Below are 23293 nucleotides of genomic sequence, written 5' to 3' on the forward strand. Positions count from 1 at the left end.
TTATCCTTATGTAAACCGACACTTATTTTCCTTATTGCTGAAGAAACATCGTCGGATTTTACTCGGAAGTATTTGTCATCGAGATATAAGGATAGTAACTCAGAATATTCCATTGGCAGCAATGCGTTTAGTTTATGTACAGGTTCGCATAAAACTAGATTATCTATTTTTTCGAGCTTAACTAACTATCTGTAATTAAAAAGCGAGATTAACCATACAAAATTTCTCTCCAGAAATACGAGTTTAAGAAATAATATCAGATTATAAAGTGTAATATCGCTGCTTTTTATAAAATGTAATATCGAATTTCAGATGTGTATTACTGCCATAATTTTTTGCAGCCGCATTAGTATAATGTTAATAATAATTAAACAAACCAAAAGCCATAGAATATTATACCAAAGAAGTTTCTATGGAGAAAAATCTTTCAAAACAGTCTTGACAGTCTGCCATATGTGAACGGGTAGATTAATTTTTGTGTATTAATTGCTAATCACTGCTATGTGAATGTGCTTTAGACATCACTTTTTTGTTATTACACCGGTAGCAATGAGGAAAATAACAGAGCCAACAGAGCGGGTGAAAATACTGTTAAAATAACAGAGGCAGCGCCGTTTGTAATGTACCAGTGCTTCCCCACCATTCACGTCACAAATTCAAATTGTTTCGCTAGTCGACACGAACCTTCTGTATACTCGTACTGCTTACTCTTACACTCTTCAAACTCTCCAATAAGAGAGAGTGACTGTCTTATATTCCCTTCGGGAATGTGCTGATTTTTGAACGAAGTAAAATCATTATACAAAATTTCAAGTAAAAATATTCTTCTTCTTCCTATATTTTTGACAGGCACCCTGGTGTGCACCACACCAATAGCTTGGCCTTTTTGCTTGAGTGTATTGGCGGGGTTGATATGCCAAATTAGAATTTTTATGGTAGCATTAAAAACAATAGAATATCGACATCGACATCAAAAAACTACAAAATGAATATTTGTCTTGGGAAATTTAGAATAAGAAATATTTTTAATATATTTCTTAGCTATAGTAATGTTTTTTTATTGAGAAATATCTTAATTTGTGCGACATTTTTTAAGACTTTTGATACTATTTTATATGAAATTTAATCATATTTTAGCGCCCATGTCATAGAAAAGAGCGTTTTGTGATTTCAGGTGATTTCAGCTGTGGGTATTTTTTAACAACCAGCTGAGAGTGTTTTTGCTGATGGATCTCTACAATGGGTAAAATACATGGGCTAATGGGTACAACGTTTTATTGGAGAATGACCTAATTCTCAAATCGAAGACAAATCTACTTTGACATTCATAATCGAAGAAGAAATTCGAAGAAAGAGATTCATTTTTAATTTGTTCTCTAATTAAGCTTAATTTTTATTGGTAGACATATATTTTAAGTCTAATTATTTATTATTCTGGCTCTTTTTATAAATTTTTTAATAAGAAATAAAATTTTAAATTAAACAATAAGTAAACAAATGTGCGACACGTTTTGATTGAAAAATAACAAACTTAATAAAATTGTCAAAATTTCCTCACACAATTCCCACTACATTTCGAATGTACGAGCATTTGCAATTAACTATGAAGGTAACGAAACAAAGGTTGGTTACGGGTGGGTCCGTTATCAGCTGCGTATTCATATTGTATATTTACGGTAATATTCGAACGTGCGCCGCAATGTTTATTCGCTTCGTCTCACATTGCATTTGTTTTGACTTTTTTGACAACAGTTACCATGGCATTTTCTTTGTATGGCGGCATTGAAGTTACCAATTAAGTTAATATTTCGGCGTTTGGTGTAATACACGACAATAAGCGGGTTCAGTGCGAATAAAAGTGATTTTTGATGAAAAGGAATATTTAAAAAAATATTATGTCTCCTTTTTAAGACCCGTTCGCCTACGGGTGTAGTAGAGGAAGCATAAGCCATACTTTTAGGTGTTCAACGTGATTTTTAATAGTAGCCAAATTCACTATGTGTGCAATGAATGTCAATAGTTTGCCAGATGAAGCTTCTGCTGACCAAATTTCCAATGCACCAGTTCCACTTACTTCTGCTGCACGACCTCCTACATCGTTGCTTTTCTCAGTAAGTAAAATCCCAAGTCATTTCATAACGTAATACACGAGTTTGTTGATAATTCTCAGCAATAATAGAAAATAAAAAAAATTATGTGTATAAGAAGGGTATATACATATACATATAAACATACATATATGCAGTAGAAACTCGTTTCTTGCACGTAATGAAAACCGGGCTCGGTGCAAGTTTCGAGTTTATCGCACGTATTGAGTTTTTTTTTAATAGAAATTAAAACAGTTTTTTTTTACTGATAGCATCCAGGTTTATTTGTTTTTATTATTGTATATTAATTAAAAACATTTTAAAGCGTTACGTTTCATTTGAAATTAAAGAAATTTTTGATTTTTGTTTGTTTTGTGCAAACCCGCTTGTTCAGTACCCCACTGTTTCTGCGCTTCTGCAGCGTCAAACATCGTTTAAGCCAGCATTGTTTTGCTCTGCCCAATCCAAACATTTTGGTATATTGAATGCTGAAATTGCCCACTACGATCCAATTTTATTCGTATTTAGCGTCATGTCGTTAGTTCCATCACCGACTGTTTCGTCGCCTTCATTACAATATTTTTCATTTGAGGCTGTGGGTTCAGAATGAGGTTCAACAATCCATTGCTCAATTTCAGATTGAGAGACCTGCTGCGATGGTTCTACTACCCGAAGCAAAGTCGCAATGAATTTAATATTGGATACATCATCAGTTACCTGTAATCGTAACTCCGAGAGAGAAATGATATCGTCACAACCCCAGTGAGATGCTTTTTCAAAAACTTTTAGAAACGATGACTGAATTGAAATTGCAGTGAGAGAGAGCATCCCACGTACGAGCTAAAAAGCATATTGCATTTTTCACGTCGATATTTTGCGGTGACTCATCGATAGTCTTTCCATGAGCAACAATGTGACTTAATAGGGGTTTTTTGTAGTTCAATTTAGTAAGCCTTATAACGTTCTGATCTATGGACTGTATTAGAGCCGCACAGTTGGGAGGAAAGCACATTATCGATATTTGATACCATCGTAGCTCTTTAGCTCGCCTTCTTTGGGATGGCATGGAGCATTATCAATAAGAAGAAGTGCGAGGGAACTTTTTTATCTATTTATTTAAGCAATTTTTTATTACAACAGGATTATTTGTTTGACAAAAAACGAACATGCGAGTACCTCTAGAATAAATGCTCTGTGAAACCATTTTTCAAACGAAGCTAAGGTCATCCAAGCACTTTTATGTTCTTTGTAGAAACAGGTATATCAGTAAAATTTTTGAATGGACGCGGATTCGCCGATTTCCCAATAACCATTATTTTTACTTTATTAAGCAGCATTTCGTCAAGCAGGAACGTTGTTCTCTGTTTACTGATCTTATGCCCTGGAGCCGACGATTATTTTAAGCACACAAAAGTTTTATCGGGTAAGAGCTTCCACAATAAGCCAGACTCATCGGCATCTCTTGTACGGCATCGTATATCTGCTCTTTTGTAAAACTCAAATCCATAATTGTTTTATAAAATTTGTCTAAAAATGGGTTGATGGACTCAATTGATTTTTTTTATTTTTCTCTGCAAATTTTTAGCCATCGTACTCCATGCCTCTGTTGAAAGTTTGTAACTCAAACATTGCTAGCGTGGAAGTCTCGAGGCTTTTCTTGAATTTTTATGTTTTAACTTTTTTTTCTCTTTAAGCATGTCTCTTCTAATTGGTAAGTGTTTGGTCTTAGATCCACGAACCATGTGAACCTCAGAAATCTTAAGAGTTTTCCTTTCACCTGAACCGGATTCAGATTAATACGAGTTTTTAATACATGGACGGCACTTCTCAGAGCTTTGTTCTCAAAATTCAACGTAGAAAGAGCAAAACAGAAAGACAAAAAAAAAATGTTGCAAGTATCGAGGTAAACATTTTCTAATGCCGCGAGTACTCGTACTGAGTATACAATGAAAAAAAACAAAGTCGCAAGTATCAAGGTGTGCAAGTAACGAGTTTCTACTGTACATACATATTTATACAGATATATTCAACAGAAGGTATACGTATACGGATATTGGCGATTTTCTGTGGCATATAAATTTTTTTTTTAAATCGACGTTAAAGTTTACACTAAGCGTTGATGATCAATGCAATATTGTAGCAGAAATAGCGTTTGTACGTATTTATTTCTTACTTATAGCGAGGAAATTTGGTAAGCAGCCGTACGGGAAGCGACAGGTCCACCACCGCACGCCCTTCGACAGCTGTACGCGGCGTAGGTTATGTGGCTAACTCAGCGGGCTCCGGTGGGCAACGTTTCGACCAGCTATTTTTGGAAAAAACCAAACAGCAAACGCTCTCATCTACGAGCGGAGCTGTGGATGCAAAGAAGGAAGTCAAGTAAGCAAGGCAAATAATTTAAGCCAAAAAGAGTTTTCAATAACCTCAACATATTTTCTTAGTCCGCAAATTAAGTTTAAAAATTTGGAAACAAAAATTGTGAAGCTTCTCGAACACTCCATTCAGTTGTCAGCGAAAACCTTCACGAGCACTCCTAAGATTAGATCTAGCAACGAAACATCTCCGAAAGATATAAAGTCAATTTTAACAGAGGCACTTAATAAGTCCAAGGAAGCTTTTTCACTGGATCGCACATTACATCAATTTCGAGCTCAATATGGAGAAAATATTTACCACAATTTCGATTTAACCTATTCGGTAAGATGTTAAAACTGATTTTAGTTATAGTTATTGCAAAATACGCGTAGTTATGTATAAAATAGTATGAAATGGTTTCTGCATTATCGCGTCTTTGCGTTTTAAGAACATACATTCTGTCAAAAAAATATCGCGAATTGTTCATTTAAAAAGCGCCCGTTATACGCATGTCTAATTTTTTTTAATGTGGGTACAACTGTCCTCTATAGTGTCGCAGAGTTCTGTCAATTACCTTGTTTTTGGCATTTAATCATATCAGTCAACCGCATATCGAACAAAGAATTTGTCTTAAATTTTGTATTTTGAACGGGATTTCGTGTGCCGAATCGTTGAAAATGTTAAAGAAAGCCTATGACGAGGGTGCTTTATCAAAAATACGTTTCTACGAGTGGTATTAAGCTTTTGCAGAGGGCCGAGAAGTCGTGGAAGATTTTCCCCGATCTGGTCGCCTATCAACGTCTTCAACGGATGAAAACGTCGATAAAGTCAAGGAAATGGTAATGGAAAACCATCATTTAAGTTTGAGGGACATAGCTCGTGACCTTAGCGTGTCTCACGAATCAATTCGCAACATTTTACACCATCAATTGGGCAAGAGACGCGTGGCTGCTCGATTCGTTCCAAGAGAGTGGAATTTCTTTCATAAAAAATCATCTGAAGAAGGTGGGTGAAGACATGCTTGAGCAAATGAATTCGGACCCAACGTTTATCCAGCGTATCATAACAGGTGATGAGACGTGGCTACATGAGTTTGACATGCAAACCAGTCGACAGGCGGCTGAATGGCTGAATGGCGCTATCCACATGAGCCGAAACCCAAAAAACCTCGTCAAAGTCGGTTTGATTATTATGGTGTTGTGCACTCGGAATTCATTCCAATTGGTTCTACGGTAAATAAATAATATTGATGACATGATAACGCACCGTCTCACAAGGCTCCTATTGTGAACACTTTTTTAACCAAAAACTCGACAAATCGACAAATATCGTCGAACAACCATCGTATTCACCGGATTTATCCCTCTGTGACTTTTTCCTTTTGTCAAAGCTTAAATTGCCACTCCGCGGACGTCGCTTTGAGTCTATAGAGGCCAGGAGCTGAAGAGGGTCTCTTTAAATGCGTACTTTGATGACTGGACTAATCGTTGGTATATGTGTATTGCTTCGAAAGGAGCCTATTTTGAAGGCTACAAAATAAATTTTGATGATTAAACAATTATTTTGCCTTTTATTGAACAATTTCCGTTACTTTTTTTGACAGAATGTGTGTCTGTACTCCTCACAAGTAAAAAAAAATGCATCCAACACGCTCGAGTTTAAAGTTGACTGTTTACAACGGCGTATTTAAAGTCAATGATCTTTTAAATACCAAAAATATAGTATCTTTGAGACAAAAACCAGGTTATATCGTGCTTTAGCATTTGTCTGTAAATGCCGAATAAATGATGCAAAATACAAATATTAAATATGTAAAATATAAATACAGGGCGGCCGGTGGCGGAATTAGGTTGTAAATTTTAGGTTTTTCCCCTAACCATTAAGCGTAAAAGCGGTCCCCAGCTTTGTTAATCGTGCGAATCGCAACTAAAGCATATTTCAAAAACAATAATTTGTGTGCAACTGCCCGTCATAGATTTTGTTTCCGTTACAATATTCGACGTTTACGTGATGTTCCAAATGAAGATTTGATCCGTTAATGGTTCGTGGATCCGTGCGAAGGTTCCGTGCAACAAGTTCGATGGCAATAGCCCACAAATGAAAATATTGAATTCGTCGCTAAAAGAAAGTGGCTGCTCTGGGTATCCCAAAAACTATTGTGTATGAAATAGTAACCTTTACCATATTGTGTTACTTAATGTTGACAATGAAAAATCGCAAGAAATCTCTATTTTTAAATGCGTTAGGCAAGGATGTATATTACACCTCTCCTTTTCAACATCTATACTGAGAAAATCTTTCAAGTAGCTCTTTGGGATTCACATGAAGGCAAATGGTTAATACAGTGGTTATAAATGACATTAGATACGCCTACGATACCTCACTTTTAGCAGATATCTTGAATGATTTACAAACGATACTAAATAAAGTTATTCACGTTTGAGTCACGTAGGCGCAGGCGGTAATCAAGCACTGTTGGTTCAAAATGAACAGATAGTAAAAGTTTCAAATTGCATCAGCCGAAATAGGAACTAGAACAGAAATGACTAGATATACGTTCTGTAAGTCTAGAAACATCTTAAGCTGCCATGACTTCGATATGAATCGTAAAGTTCGTTTTGTGAAATGTTGTGTGCGCACAGACGCTCTTATATGGCTTGAATGCTCGACACTCAAAGTCGCTAACATGAGCAGACTCGAGACCTTCGAACTGTGAATTTTTAGGCGAATTTTGAAAATTCTTCGACGAGTTAATCGAGACCGCGAACTGCTACAAACCATAAAACGTCGCAAGAGAGCTTATCTTGGACACATAATGAGAAACGCCAAATACCACACGTTCCAATTAATACAGGAAGTAACAATGGAAGGGAAACTATGCGTTGGCCGGAAGCACGGAATCTAATGTATACATTCGTAAACGAATAAGCAAATGAAGAAGATGATGATGAAATACGGAAGAATTTTAGATTTTACCCCTTCAAAATTCAAAAAAAACGGATAAAAATTAGTGCGAGACGTTGTTCGAGCGATTTCGTACGGTAAACACTACGTTTTGGAGCGAAGCAGCCCATTTTCATTTAAGTGGAAGTGTAAAAAAGCAGAATTGCCGTTATTAGTAACCTAAAGGACAGAACCCACTATTAAAACATCAACAGCCTCTTCACAATCCTAAAGTAAAGGTTTCGTGTCCATTGTCCAGCAGTGGAATAATTGGAAAATCGTCGAGGTCAAGCAATTTCAGAGGATGGGGCTTCTTATTGGCGTATGTTGACCAATTATTTGCTGCTTATAATAAGAGAACATCCGTTTCGGTAACATATCCTGGCCACGCAAGTCGCCAGATCTTACCCCAAATTTTAATTAATTTTTGCAAGGAAGTTTAAAACAAAATATCAGAAACATCATCCAAGGTGCCGAAGCAAAAGTGGTATATGGGGCATGCTCCCTCTAATACTAAAACAATCCTCCACCTCGACTAAATTCCACTCCAGGACTTAGAGGTATTACATCAAAGTGGAACCACGTTTATGTCTGCTGACACAAGAGGTACCTGGGTCCAGGTTCCCCTTTTGTGCGCATAGTGAGTTCTTATTTCAAGCGTCTGCTCGATTGTTTGTATGTCTAAAGCAGTTTGATTTGGGTTGGTTGGTTGTTTTATTTGGTGATTTGTCCAGAAACCAACTAGCGCTTCCGCACTATTTTGTTGCCACACCTTCGTTACCAACTTATTTAACGGTTATTTACAGCATGACTATATCCAGTCTGTGCTGTTCAGGACCCTTATTATTGTAGGTTGTTGACAGCCAAGCCAGACAGGTTTTCGAGACTGTCGAACAGTGGTTTACCCAGGGTTAACATTCTGTCCTTCCATAGGGCGGGGCATTCACAGAGGAAATGGAAGATTGTTTCCCTTTTCTCCGGTTGTTTACAACTGTGACACTATGTGTTGTGAGGGATGCTCATTTTGGCTGCTTGTTCTCCGACAGACCAAAAGTGAGTTCTGACTTCCGTTAGTCTCCAGGCGTTCCGTCGTTTCATGTTTATCAATGTTGACGGTTGCTTAAGGTTGTAGGTGGTCTGAACTTACCCCTATGGATTTGATTTTGTGGGGGTACCTCAAAAGTAAAGTCTCTGAAAGAAAACCAGTCACTATCTCAGCTTTAAAAGAAAATATCGTTCGCGAAATTAACATTCCGACATTACTCATCTAGCGAGTGGCACGGAGTACGGAGGTCAGATTCCATGAGTAAACGTTTATCGTTAGTAATTCTTTTCTAATTAGCCTTTAATTCCTAATTGTGCCACCGGACACCCTGCACCATCATACCATATTTCTGATACTTGACATGTTCCAGGTGTTCTTTAACCTCGCTGAGCAATACGAGCGCAATGATATGCACATCGAAGCGCTTAACACATACAGCATCATGACAAAGAATAAAATGTTTCCGCATGTAAATCAACTCAAATTGAACATGGGAAATATATACTATAAAATGGGCCTATATACGAAGGCTATTAAAATGTACCGCATGGCGCTGGACTCGGTACCAACTAATTTAAAGCAACTTCGTCTTAAAATAACACACAATATTGGAATAATTTTCGTACGTATGGGCCAATATGTCGATGCGGCATCCAGCTTTGAGTTTATTATGGCAGAACGTGCTGAAATCCGCAGTGGTATTCATTTGATCTTGTGTTACTATGCCATGGGCGATGTCGAAAAGATCAAGAGTACGTTTCGCAATATGTGTGACATTCAATCGATTGAAACCGAAAATGATTTAGAAATGGAAAGCAACATAATTAAAATTCAACAGCATGCGGCCGTCGCTGGTTTGGGTGCAGATCCAGACGAGCAACAGAGGAATTCAGCGAATTTTCAACAAAGCAGTAATACTCCACGCGGGCAGGCTATTAAAGGAACACCAAGTGGGAGTGTAGATGATAACGTAACCACATCGACAGCGAAAAATGTAGGTGATGCAGAAAGAAAACGTCAAGTCACAAAAGCTCTTAAGCATGACGAGCTTGCCATTTACATAAAACAACAGCGGAATAAGGATAAACGCGCCATCACTGTGATTGTGGACCTAATATCGCCAATCATCGAGGAAAATTACAACGATGGTAAGTGCTGTTTTAAAAAATTTATATTTTATGGTTGAAAGAGATAAAGCAAGACAAATTTTGTGTGAGAAAAAAGAAACGCAAAATAGCTGATAGCAGCAACGTCAACCGTATTTTACTTGTTTGCTTTGGCTTGTGTTCTTTTGAAGAGTGAGCGAAAAATGTTTAAATGAGTTTATCAACACCCAGTCGGGCAGCGATTGGAGCCTTTGATGAATTGTACTTAATTTTAAGCCGGAAATGTTTACAATTTTTACGCAACCTTCAACAGCGCACAAGCAAAAGTTAAAATCAGCTATTTTTCGTTTACAAAAGGCGTTCGCAAAGTGTCCATAAGTGTAGTTAATGGTACACAATGGTAGTATTGACTCTTAACCCTAGGTTTCCCTTTCCTTCCAGGTTACAACTGGTGCATTGAAACCATTAAAGCCTCTAGTTTGGCCTGGTTGGCCAACGAATTGGAATTAAATAAAGCCTTGGTTTACTTGCGGCAGAACGACGTGAGTCAAGCAATAGAGACTTTGCAAGCGCACGACAAAAACTCTGAAGAATCCTTGACCGCCAGTGCTCTTATAAATTTAACATTCATCTACATCAACGTGAGTATAACAAATGAGTCTAAATTAAGAGGAGTATTGTAATATTTCTACTAGCTATTAAATATTTTATGAAAGTTCTGTAAGTGAGGTGCTGTGACGGGAATATGTCGAATTCGCATAACTGCAAGAGTGCGTGGTCTATTAGACGAATGTTTAGTGATCCAGGGTTAACCAAAAATCAGTTAAGGGGGACCTCGATGGGGGACGATGACGAACGTGCATACAACTGGGCGCCTGATAATACAGGGTGGGCCATATAGCGTTTGCTTTTTGAACCACTTATTTTTTTGAGAATGGTAACACAAATGACATGTCAAATGTGTTCATAATTTACTTAACAGTTTGACTTTTACGAAATGGGAGGCCATATGCTTGAAAAAAAATTGGGAAATATTGAAAACCTATTTCCAAAGTGGTGAGTCTTCTTCTTCTTTTCTGATTTTCACATCGGTGGCTACGTCAATGAGCAAAATTGTCGGATTTGGGGCTCAGAAAATCCACACGTTACTGTAAAGAAGCAAATGCATCCACAACGAGCGGTTTTTGGTCTGGCGGCATCATCGGGCCATTTTGAGCGAGGAGCCGCGGTTTCAGTAAATGGCGAGCGTTACCGTGACATGCTCAACAAGTTGTTTCCAAAAATTGAAGAGGATGACATGGACGACATTTGGTTTCAACAGGACGGTGCAACTTCTCACACTGCCGATATCAATTGGACGACCAGAGACGATTGATGCTTTAAAACACGAAATCGAGAATGTGCTTAAAAATTGGATTGATCGAATGGCCTACTGTAAAGCCAGTCGTAGCAGTCATTTGAACGATACTATTTTTCATTCATAAATGACAATGTTCAATCTTCAAAATAAAAAAAAAAGTTTGAAAAAATATTGATTAGTTTTTTTTATAGCCGATTTAAAAAGCAAATTTTACATGGCCCATCCAATACTACAGCGTAATTTATATTCTCCATTGACGACTGACGCAGCCGAATGAGTTGGTGCGTGACTACCCATCGGAAGTGCACTAATACGAATGATTCAATGGCAAACCTCCGAGTGCATTTCTGCCTCATAAAAACGATTTGCCTTTCAAAGGCGGCATAGGTAGCAGATAGCGTAGGTAGCTCCATTTATGGAAAACATCAAGACCAAACATCATCAACCAAAAAGGGTGCAAGCGGCAATTATAATTGTAAAGATATATCTTAAAGACACTTTATACACTTTCACATTTGTAATCCGATCACTCATTCGTACTCTTTTTATCATTTGTACCACTTCCCAATTACGACTCGAGCCATTCAAAATTTTGGGAGCGAATTACCTCATTTATATGTAATGACACCTTGCGAATTACGAACAAATTGTTGTCCTCCATAGTTTTTATCGGAAAGGTATCGAAATTAGCTGCCAAACCAAAATTAAAGAAAACCGAAATTAATAATCGTTGAATAATAACCAGAAAGGGTTCAATTTTAATGAAGGAAGCAAAAAAAATGTTATGAAAAAAATTATCATGCTGAGGAGGTTATTGAACATCTCAAGAATGGTGTAGGATACCAAATTGTCTTCTAGGTACTGTGCAGTCAAGTTGTGCTTTTTCGTGTTCACCACCACAGCCGAGTACACAAGCCTTCTAGTTTGGAATTCCTGTAACACGTTTAAGGTAGGTAGGTGAAATAGTTTAAGTAACACTCCCCAAGTAGCACTACCATTATGAGACTTCCAACGAGCAGATATCTTCAGCCAACCAGAATTTTTGATATAATGGAGAAAATTGATTGGATTTAGGTTGGAGCACTGCACCAGACTGTCGAAGAAAGAAACACTCAGTGACCTTTATCGTATACCTGCCAAGCATGGACATTTACAGAGAAAGTCGTCTTCTCTGAAAGGTCCCCACAGTTTCCGCAATGAGAGTTAAATGGTAAACTTAGCTTTTCCGCGTGTGAGCCGATCGTCCAATGAGCGGTAAGCCCAGTTACTAGTTTGGAAATTGAAGGGCGTGTAGTCCCCAGGACTTTCCTATCCACCACGTTTAAAATTAAGTGGCTGTTTTTTCAACAGTCACGCGACTCGCTTATTTTTTCGCTCCAGATCTCTATTAACGCACTTTTGCTGGCCTGTTCCCATCTGCTGGCACCATATTCTTTATAATATAAAACAACCAATTCCCTCAAACTCCAACACACCTTTATCTCGAAGCAGAGCACAGAGTCGAAGATCTTAAGTTGGAAGTGCAAACTCCCTCCTTTTTCATTTAATTTCAAGTCTAATCTTTGTCTTAACACACTTTTTTTCTCCATCACCGGTATTGACAGCAAATAACAATGTAAGCAGGGTGATTCGCGAATTACTTAGCGAAACGCGTGCCTTTGGAACATAACTTAAGGCCCTTAGAGATGACTTATCATCTTGTTAGGTTAGGTATGGTGACTGTCTAACGGCACACTCGGGTCTATTACAGACCCAATATGATAGCACTAAGGCTACTCTTTCCCCCCTAAACCTGCGTATCCTCCTTAAACTTCCCTGTGGCTTTTAAGAACGTCATCAACTTTGACATTTTTGAGATCCAACTCTGGCCAAGTTAGCCTGCTTCTCATGTAAAGGGGAGACTGACTCCAATGGGTATTAGTGACATCGATGACATGCCTGTCTATAAAGAGTTTGCAAGTCGGTAATTGTATTGGTGTGTTTACTTCATCTGCGTGGATGTTCTGAGTTGTACCCACCCTAGCAAGCTAATTCGCTCTACTCTGTGTCCCTGTGTTGGAAACGTAATATTGTACGACTTATTAAACATAAATTGACTAGCTTCACAAACGTCTGCGGTGTTGGGTATAACAGGGAGGTCGTCAAGTATTATTGGATGCCCCTTATTAAATTTGTTTAAGAGTTTGTAAGGAGCTTTCCCTGTAATTATGGTAATCGAGGCACAAACTTTGATAAGGGTTCCGCGTGGATTGGCCCGTAATTACGTTCTCGGCTCGCGATTGCTGCGTCTAATGGTGCTCACGCTCACCAACGTAAACGTACGCCCGTGTCAGCTGACACGATGGAACTCACGAGAGCCTCATGTAAATGAACTCTCACCACCGTTCCGCTCCTTATGCTGAAAACAGTGAACACCGTAGACGCAATCCCGACTCAGCTGTTCCGATCAAACTAATGAGAACCCCATGTAAACGAACAGTTCCTTCCTTCCGTATCGTAGTACCGTAGATTTTATTTCACGATTATTAAAAAAATCCCGTAATACCGACTCAGCTGATTGCTCTCTCACCACACAGTGTTGCCAAGCAGTACATTTCGAAATCATTTACAAAATAAACTTAGAAAAATGATAATTTTTGTTAAAATAGCTTAAAAATACTGTTGAATAATGTTAATATAGATAAATGAACTATTTGCATTTGTTGGTTTTTGGCCTTGGTTTATTAAACAATGAAAAATTGTAACTGATATCGCGGATGTGTGAAAAAGTGTGTGAGCAAAAATATCAATGGCAACATTGTGTAGATACAACCAAACACATACACACACAAACCGATGTATTGTGTAAATATGTAATTAAAAGAACGCAGTTGTTCTCAGGGGTGAGTTTTTGTGCACGGTTAGGGACTGTGGTAAGGGATTCCGTGCGGTGTTCACTGTTTTCAGCATTAGTATCGTCGATCGTTGACGTGGGATTTTGGATTGTTTCCGTAGAATCGCGTCAGCTGATTGCTCTCTCACCACACAGTGTTGCCAAATAGTAGATTTTGAAATCATTTACAGAACAAACTTAGAAAAATTTTAATTTTTATTAAAATAACTTAAAAACAATGCTGAATAATTGTAATTATAGATAAATGAACTATTTGCATTTGTTGGTTTTTGGTTTTGGCTTATTAAAGAATGAAAAATTGTAACTGATAACGCGGGTATGTGTAAAATTGTGTATGCTAAAATATCAATGGCAACATCGTGTCGATACAAACACACACAAACCAATGTATTGTGTAAATATATAACTTAAAGAACGCAGTTGTTTTCTACAGGATAAGGTTTTTCTCAATTTTGTGTATCCTACGGGCAACGGAAAGGGACTACGACACGTTAGTGAGTGTGAGCAGTAGGTAAGTAGCTAGCGGGTTTACGCTCCCTTCGTGATTGGCGCGATGACTGCGTGAGAGAACGAGAAATCGGATTGACTTCGGTACTAATCGGTTACAATGACCAATGAAATTAGCTAATGGATTGTCATTTTCTGCAGATTTAATGCCAATGAACCTGGGCTGGAGGTAACAGTACGAGGAAGTCCAAAACAGTCTGTGTCAGAAGAAAATAATCGGTTTTTTCATGTAACTTCAAGATAGAATTAGTTCTGCTTTTCGCTGTAGGGCTAGGACGCCAGTGCTAACTCAGGTTAGTGTCGTTCGAAAATTTTCCAACGCAACCAAACAAAAATGAGTGAGAAGTATGCGATGCGTTTTGTGGCGGTATTTTTATGCACGCTTCCGAAAGGGCCGAAGTTTCTTACGCTGCGGCTACAAAAGTAATTAAAAAATCAAAAAAGTTTGTTGTGATGTGGAATCAGCGATATAAGGTGTACAAAAATGTTGATGAATTTTCCGAGCGCGGTTTGAAGCGAGTGACGACAAAAAAGAAGGATAAAGTGATCGTCCAACTTTTTAAGTGATACCCTTCTTTGTGACTACGCCAAGCACAATCAGTTCTTCCTAAAAAAGAGAATAGATGTGAATATCAACACCATCGAACGACGACTGAAGGAGACGAACATATCCTACCATCCCACATCATCAAAAGCACTGCTCTTAGAAAAACACATTGAGAAACAACAAAACAAGAAAATGGCGTCACAGTATTGGACTGGCCTTCCCAGTCCTCAGATGCCAACCTCATTGAAAATGCATGGAGATCTATGAAAACGCATCTTGCCGGAAGGCCAATCCATGATTTAAAGCAAGTCGTGCGTCATGTTCGCAAAATCTAGTCCTGTTTGTAGACGAGCTACGCAGAAAAGCTGGTTTAAAGCATGAAGAAGATGTCAGGCTATACTCGACAACGGTGAAGACTACACGGCTTATTGAGTAATTGCGACTGGTAGTTTTGTACATACTTTCATGTAAAACAAATTTTAAATATTATATATATCTGTGGGCAAAAAGTAAGGTGAATTTATTTGTCAAACTTCGCGGGATTAAAATTTCGCTCTAGTTATTTTTTTCATGAGTTGTCAGCACTGTTAATAACATCTGGGCCAACTTTCATGTGAATGTCATTATCAGTAATATATAATATTTACGCTTGTGTTTAGAAACCGACCAAGAGTGCTTTTTTCGATTTTTAAAATGTCTGATTTGATTGAGCAGAGAAGTGCCATCAAATTTTGTTTGCGGAATGAAATTTCGGCTGCGGAAACATTTAGCATGCAGAAGGCATTTGGTGATTCGACCATGTCGCAGAAAAATGTTTATAAGTGGTACAAAGACTTCAAAGAGGGTCGAGAACGTGTTGATGACTTGGAGCGCTCCGGACGACCATCGACGTCAACAGATGACCAACACGTCAATAAAGTGCAGGAGTTAGTGCTCAAAAATCGTCGGTTGACTGTTAAAAACCTTACTGATATGATCGGAATATCAGAAGGATCTGTGAAAACCATTTTAAAAGACCATTTGGGCCTACGAAAAGTCAAATCTCGTTTGGTACCGAAAACTCTCAATTTCTTGGAAAAAAGTCGTCGCGTTGATGTGTGTGAAACAATGCTTTCAGACTATCAGGACAAGCTCAAATGCATCATTACGGGATATGAGACTTGGATTTATGCTTACGACCCTGAAACAACCGACTAATCAAGCGAATATCGTGCCAAAGGCGAGGCCAGACCGAAAAGAGCACGTCAAAGTCGTTCAAAAATAAAGGTTATGATGACAGTTTTTTTCGCTTTTCGTGGTGTGGTGCACTACGAATTCCTTCCACCTGGCCAAACTGTTAATAAGGATTATTATTTGAGCGTTATGCTTCGTTTACGTGAAGCAATTCGTCTAAAAAGACCTGAATTATGGGCCAACAACTCTTGGTTTTTGCATCACGATAATGCACCGTCTCACACTGCACTCGTTCTTCGTGACCATTTCGCCAAAAATTCCACGCATATCTTTCCGCAACCACCGTATTCGCCTGATTTGGCTCCGTGTGACTTCTGGCTATTCACAAAACTCAAGAGACCACTCCGGGGAACGCGTTTCGAGTCGATTAAGGAGATAAAAGCTGAATCGAAGAAGGTGCTGATGGATATACCGGAAATGGACTATTTGGCATGTTTCAGGGATTGGAAAAATCGTTGGCATAAGTGTATTTCATCGAGAAGGGATTATTTTGAAGGGGATTAAATTGATTTACAAGAATAAATAAAGATTTTTCATTTTACAACCAAATTAACCTTACTTTTTGCCCACAGGCATACTTCATGAATAATCGCGGTTCCTTTTTTCTGACACAGGCTGCAACTTAGTTGCGTTTTTTCATTTGTTTAGTTTTGTTTGTGACACAACACACTAATTTTCTATAAGCGGAAGGTAGACTCATTGGGAACCCCGATAGAACTAAGGGGTTTTCCAATAACAGGTGTTAGGTGATAAACAGGAAAGATGATTAACGATTTTTTATAGCCGAAATTGGATGGTATTGATCTGAACAACGTTTATTTTCAACAAGACGGCGCTACGTGCCACACAGGCAACGAAGCCACTGATATTTTACGGGAAAAGCTTCCGGACTGTGTTATCTCTCGAAGAGGTGATCACAATTGACCACCAGGATTTTGTGATTTAACACCTTGTGACTTTTTTCTTTAGGGCGACGTGAAAGAGAAGGTCTACGCCAACAACCCAGGGTCGATTCAAGACCTCAAACATGGAATTCGTGAGGCTATCGAGGACATAGGGCAGCCACTTTGCAATTCGGTTATGGAAAATTTCATGAAAATGATATTGTCCTGTAAGCGTGGTGGTGGTGCGTGATATTATTTTCGACTAGTAACGGCATACCTTCCTCTTTATAATGAAATAAACATTCGATGATTTATATTAAATAAAAAATTTTTTTCTTTGAATATCAAAATAACACCTCTTATTGGAAAACTCTTTATTTAGTTGCTAGTTTAATTGTTTGTTCAAACGAGCATTTTGTGTTAGAGAAAATTAGAGATAACTTTAACGATGTGCTTAGCACTAATGGGCACGAGAAGCTGTCAACGGCACGAGCGTTTTGGAAACGAGTTCGAGCCCAACGAGTGTTAGTCGATTTTACTTAATAACAATACACCAGATTATAAAACATTTAATTATTTTAAGTTTAAACTGAATATTCATCTTATTCTTTATTATTTGTATTTTAGCTGGCTAATTTTGATATGGCAACTCACTGTGTTAATCAACTGAATGAATTTGGGGTTTTGCAAACAAACGCCATGGCACTTGTTAACGCCAGCATTATCGACTATGAGTGTAAAAATTATGCTGCAGCACGAACGAAGCTAGAGCGTGCCCTTCAAATTAAACCGAATAACTTCGAAGCAAATTACAATCTTGGCCTTGTTGCATTGCAAGAGAGTAATGTTGAGCTGGCTGAAGAACAATTTGAACAGCTCAAAGCACAAATGATGGTTCCGCATTCAGTACAACATAGCCATGTCTATTTTCAGTTGGCCAATCTGCAGGAGAAGCTGCACAGCGATGCTATTCGAAATACCGCAACACCAGCCGCCCTGCAGGCGTATCTTCAAGTTTTAGGCCTGTCAGCAGCAGATACCGATTCACAGCTCTTCGAAAAAGTTGGTTCAATTTACGAGCAAGTGCAGGATCATCAGGAAGCAAATCAGTATTACAATGAGGCTTATCGCGTTAACCCAAGTGATATAAATATCGCAAGCTCTATTGGTTCCTACTATATCAAATTGCAAGTGACAGAAAAAGCAATTTACTACTATGAACGTGCAGTTCTGGCCAATCCTAATGATCCGAATCTCATGCTGCGTGTTGCCAGCTGCTTTCGCAACTCTTACATGTCTCCTAAACAATATTTTGGTATTTTCAAAAAGATTTACGACCATTTTCCAGATAATTTGACATGCGTTCGCGCTTTGATGCAAGTCACAAAATCACTCGGGTTGGCTGATTTACATGAAAAGTACTCCGCGGAGTATGCACGGTTGCATAAAATACTGACGGAACGTCAAATTAGTCAACGCTACCAGCAGCAAAGACTTTCTTCAACAGCATCCAGCAGAGGATCGCATCGATTAGCAGGTAGTGATTCATTGTGCACATTTAATTATTTAATTTTTAGTTGAGTAAATTGAACCTGTAGACTCTCCGGACTTTTTCGCGTTAGCTTGACATTCCCGCCCAAATGAATGCTTTCAAATCGAAAACGGAAACGCAGTTATAGCTTGGCCCAAACTGGCGCGATATAAGAACCTGGTTTAATGAGTAATTTATTATACTATATTACAAAAATTTATACCTTCAGTTGGGTCCATGCAATACCAAGTATTGTCTTAAATTAAAGTAAAAAAGTAATAAATACTTTTCTCTCTTGAAGGATCAAGCCAGGCGCTCCCTAAATGCTACTCTAATTCATCCAGTTTTTAGCTGGTTAGAGGCTGTAGCGGGTGTTTTATAACTTCCAAGTACTATTAAACATGCGCCAGTTTATCCTCCAGTGCTACGAGCTGATTTTTTAATGATTTTGAATGCATGAAATTTCCAAAAATTAACTGCTTTTGTTTTTTAAATAACGATAGAGTCAAAGGCAATGCAAAATGGCATTGATCAAAACCAGCAGCGCCGGAGGAACTGGTAAGGGTATCTCCGAGCCGTTTGATACCAAAGGAAATTTCAGACAAGGTGACTCGCTGTCGTGTGATTTCTTTAACTTCTTGATGTTGGAATAGACCGTGCGAGCTGCAGAATTTAATCGCTCAAGCACACTTTTTTACAAGAGTGTACAATTGTAGGCGTATGCCGATGATATTGACATCGTCGGTCTAAACCACCTAGTTCTGCCTTCTCCAAACCGAATAAAGAAGAAAAGCGAATGGGTGTGGTGGTGAACGAGAACAAAACGACGTACCTCCTGTTGTCAAACAAATAGTCGGCGTACTCGCGTATCGGCCCCCACGTCACTGTTGACATTTATGATTTCGAGGTTGTAAAGTACTTTGTTTATCTAGGAACCCACATTAACACTGATAACAATGTCAGTCTTGAAATCCAACAAGGGCTACTTTAGACGAGTCCTCTCTCGACGAACAAAACTAACATTTTATGAGGCTCTCATCATGTCCGTTCTAACGTATAGCGCGTAATGACAACATTCGATGAGGCGTCTCTTGGTGTGTTTGAGGGAAAGATTCTGTGGACGATTTTTGGATCTTTAATTTAAGCACAAACTGAAGTCTCTAGTACGCCAGGTTTCTCCGGAAAGGAAAGCGGTTCTGTGGACAACTAAGGTAGTCCACTTGTCTCCAAGGATGATAGATTACCAGGTTCGGCTAATCTGCTAAGGTGAAAATCAAAATTGTTAGAGCAGCTTCGGCTGTCACGGCACCGTGGATTCGGTAGCAGAATTCTGCCCGCCCATTTCACACTTATTCAAACACTCGTACAATCAGTCGTTATTCAGACGGCAACGAAGTAATATGGGCGGAGGCTGTGTTGATTTTTTGTTTTGTATATCACCAACACAATCTTAGTTTTTCAGCTGATTCTTTTAAATTAGCTGAGAGCTGGTTAACGGTCTGATATATGCCAAACTTCTGGATTCTTTTCACCATAGTCTGCTTCAACTTTTTTCGTGTTTGCTCTGAAGAAGATTGCGCGGATGTTTGGTAAGTGCCTCAACGGCATTATAATGCTAAAATCATTGCAAACTCTAGCTTCTGCTTGACATCGATCTAACATGCGGGAGTAATGCAAGCTTGAAAAAGGATTTTCTAAACTTGTAGAACGCAGCCAGAAGCTTATATATATATTATATATAATTGGCGCGTATACCCTTTTTTTGGATGTTTGGCCGACCTCCTCCTCCTATTTGTGGCGTGCGTGTTGATTTTGTTCCACAAAATGGAGGGACCTGCAGTTTCAAGCCGACTCTGAACGGCAGATATTTTTTATGAGGAGCTTTTTCATGGCAGAAATACACTCGGAGGTTCGCCATTGCCTGCCAAGGGGCGACCGCTATTAGAAAAAACTTTTTCTTAATTTTGAGAGCTTCGAACCTACGTTCTCTCTGAATTCCGAATGGTAGCACGCACTAACCCATGCGGCTACGACGGCCACTTAGCTTAGGTCTCCACATAAACCAATCAAAAACTAAATTTTTGTGTACTGAAAAAGTTCCAAATGAATGCAAATCGTCCACACCAATCGGTAGTTACACTTTCGAGTGGGTGGCGTCGTTCAAATATTTTGGATTTATCTTCTCTGCGTATGCAACATCGAAACAAAAAGTTAATACGAGGCTCCAACCGAGTAACATGACCCTCTTTTCGCTATACAAGGCTCTGGGATCCTCGTTTCTTTCTAACTGAAGGAAGCTGGAACTTTATACATATAACAATAATTAGGTCTTGGTGTACTTATGCTTATCTGAAATCTGGTAGATGCGTAAGGCGGATCAAAAAAAGCTTAATTCGAATCGCCGACTACATCAAACATTAGCGCTTTAAGTAGGCTGGACATGTTCTGAGCATGGACTCCAACAAAATTACAAAACAGATCTACAGTAGCAAGCGGTATGTGCCTCATAAAAAGGGTCGTCCAAGGAAAAACTGGATTGACACAGTGGATGACGACGTCTAGACTTTTGAACTGAAAAACTGGAGGAGCTCAGCAATGGATGCCGTCACGAAAACAATGATGATGATGATTGGGGCGTCGTACTACATAATATTTTCAACTTACTGATTCCAGCTTTCCTTAAAACTCACCTCATGATTCCACCACCATGCTTCACAGTTTTAAATCATGGTACCGGCATTGCATGTTAAATTTCTATTGCTAAAAACTCGCTGAGCTGTGTCTGAAAGCTCCAGATCAATTTCAGTTGTATTTGTTTACTAATTTGAATCTTCTTTTCATTTTGAAAGTATTGCAGTTTTTTAAAATAAAATTTCTCATTGTATTCAAATATTTTGCATTATAGAGCCGAAGAATGGAATAGATGGCGTGAATTCCAGCTTCAATGATGATCACTATCGACAAACTATAAATTCAGATGTTGCAGGTACTGAATGCATTACTAATTATTGGGTTTTATTTTCTTTCAGGATAGTGAAAAGAAAAAAAAAACATACATAAAGTCCACAAATTTTTAAATTTTACAAATCGGGTTTTCTGTTAAATCACATTTTATTTTCGTACTGGCAACTAAATCGCATTAGAAAATGGCATATCTCCGTGATGCGAAGGAGATCATCGATTTCCTTTTGTTATTGTATTTGTAGACTTCATCCTATTCTTCTCTTCTTCTTAATTGGCACGATAACCGCTTACGCGTGCCAGTCGCTTCTTTCTCGTGTTAACCGGCGCCAGTTGGACACACCAAGTGAAGCCAAGTCCTTCTGCACTTTAAAATAAGGAAGTAATAATTAAATATTTTGAAAGAATGACTTTCAAACTGTTATAGAATATTTAATCATCGTCATCACATTTAACCCTCTATCCAGCAGACTATAAATAATCGTCAAAAAATCATGTAAAATTCATATAACGTTAATTTTAGTAGGCTAAAAACGAATTTGAATTCTATTTTACATTACCTGTGATTGTTCACTCGCCAGGTAACAAAAAAGGTAGACCGTCTACAGACGGTCTTTCTGGATTAAGCGTAAAAATTAAAGCAAAGTAATTTTAAATTCAATACAATAAGAGGAAGTTTTTATTATATTCATTTCACCGTATAATGCTAGGTAACATTTAAAATTGAATGTGAATGATTATTTCACTGTAATGAAGAAACATACCTGTTTTGAATTTTTGAAGAAATTTCTGCAATGTTTGGTCACTTTTTCTCAAACGAAAAGATGAAATTTTTTAACATGCCATTTTTTCGACTGCTTTCAACGACGGCCATTACTAAACTGACGAAAAACATCAAAATGAAACAAGTGAACATTATAAATGGTTTGGAATGGTTCCATCATAGCCATTTCAAGGCAGCCATGCCGGCTCACACGAAAAAGAAAATTCCATATATGTGAAACCAACCAGGGTTTTATGTTGACCGTCTGTAGACGGTCTTACTGGATAGAGGGTTAAACTTTAATTTTTCCCCAAATTTAATAGCTTTTAGTAACAAACAACATTTCACATTTCAGTAACGCAGCATAATGACCCATTGGGACCGCCTGCTGAAAGACCGCGAACTGGAATGATTAGTAATTCTCAAGACCATGACTCCGACGAGGAGGAAATTAATACTGACAGTTTATTGCCGATATAAATCATATCACATATTAGTAGATCCGTATATTTGTGAAGATCCAGACAGAAATGCAAACATTTTACTAAATTTAACAAAAAAGGGAGAATGTAAAATTGCCAATAAATGAGCATGCGAATAGAAATATATAAATCAACAATTAATTGAAATAATTTTTTCACTACATTCTTGAACATTCCTCTTCCTTAAAGTCGTTAAAAGAACATTATTATTTAGGGAATTTCTGATTAAATTGGTTATATGTAATGGATCTCCACGTTTAGGTAATGGCACTCGCTTGTCAAAAAGTTGAGCAAACATTTAATTGAAGCGACGAACATAATGGGATGACGTTTCATTTCATATAGATTGCAGTTCTCTGTACGTCTTACTTACCACTTATTACTTCTCAATAATAAAAATCCGAAAAAGTTTAAGTTTATTTGTGACTTGTAAAGGTGGGGTAGAGTTAATATATTTGTGTAAATAAATATGCATGTATGTATGTATGTATGTATTATCAGGGTGGGCCATATAGCGTTTGCTTTTTGAACTACCTATTTTTTTGAGAATGGTAACACATATGACATGTCAAATGTGTTCATAATTTACTTAAAGA

The 23293-nt window shown here is 38.1% G+C and overlaps 1 protein-coding gene across 1 annotated transcript; it reads left to right on the forward strand.

The window, feature by feature from the left end:
* Positions 1 to 1891: 1891 nt before the first annotated feature.
* On the forward strand, positions 1892 to 22735 carry LOC129252378 (intraflagellar transport protein 88 homolog). Its single transcript, XM_054890923.1, has 8 exons — positions 1892 to 2111; positions 4267 to 4466; positions 4529 to 4784; positions 8801 to 9578; positions 9978 to 10177; positions 17588 to 18497; positions 21397 to 21477; positions 22571 to 22735. The coding sequence occupies exons 1-8, from the start codon at positions 1998 to 2000 to the stop codon at positions 22693 to 22695; spliced, it is 2664 nt and encodes an 887-aa protein (XP_054746898.1). The 5' UTR covers positions 1892 to 1997; the 3' UTR covers positions 22696 to 22735.
* The last annotated feature ends 558 nt before the right edge of the window (positions 22736 to 23293 follow it).

The sequence above is a fragment of the Anastrepha obliqua genome, chromosome 1, assembly GCF_027943255.1.
Source record: "Anastrepha obliqua isolate idAnaObli1 chromosome 1, idAnaObli1_1.0, whole genome shotgun sequence".
Classification (NCBI taxonomy): Eukaryota; Metazoa; Arthropoda; class Insecta; order Diptera; family Tephritidae; genus Anastrepha; species Anastrepha obliqua.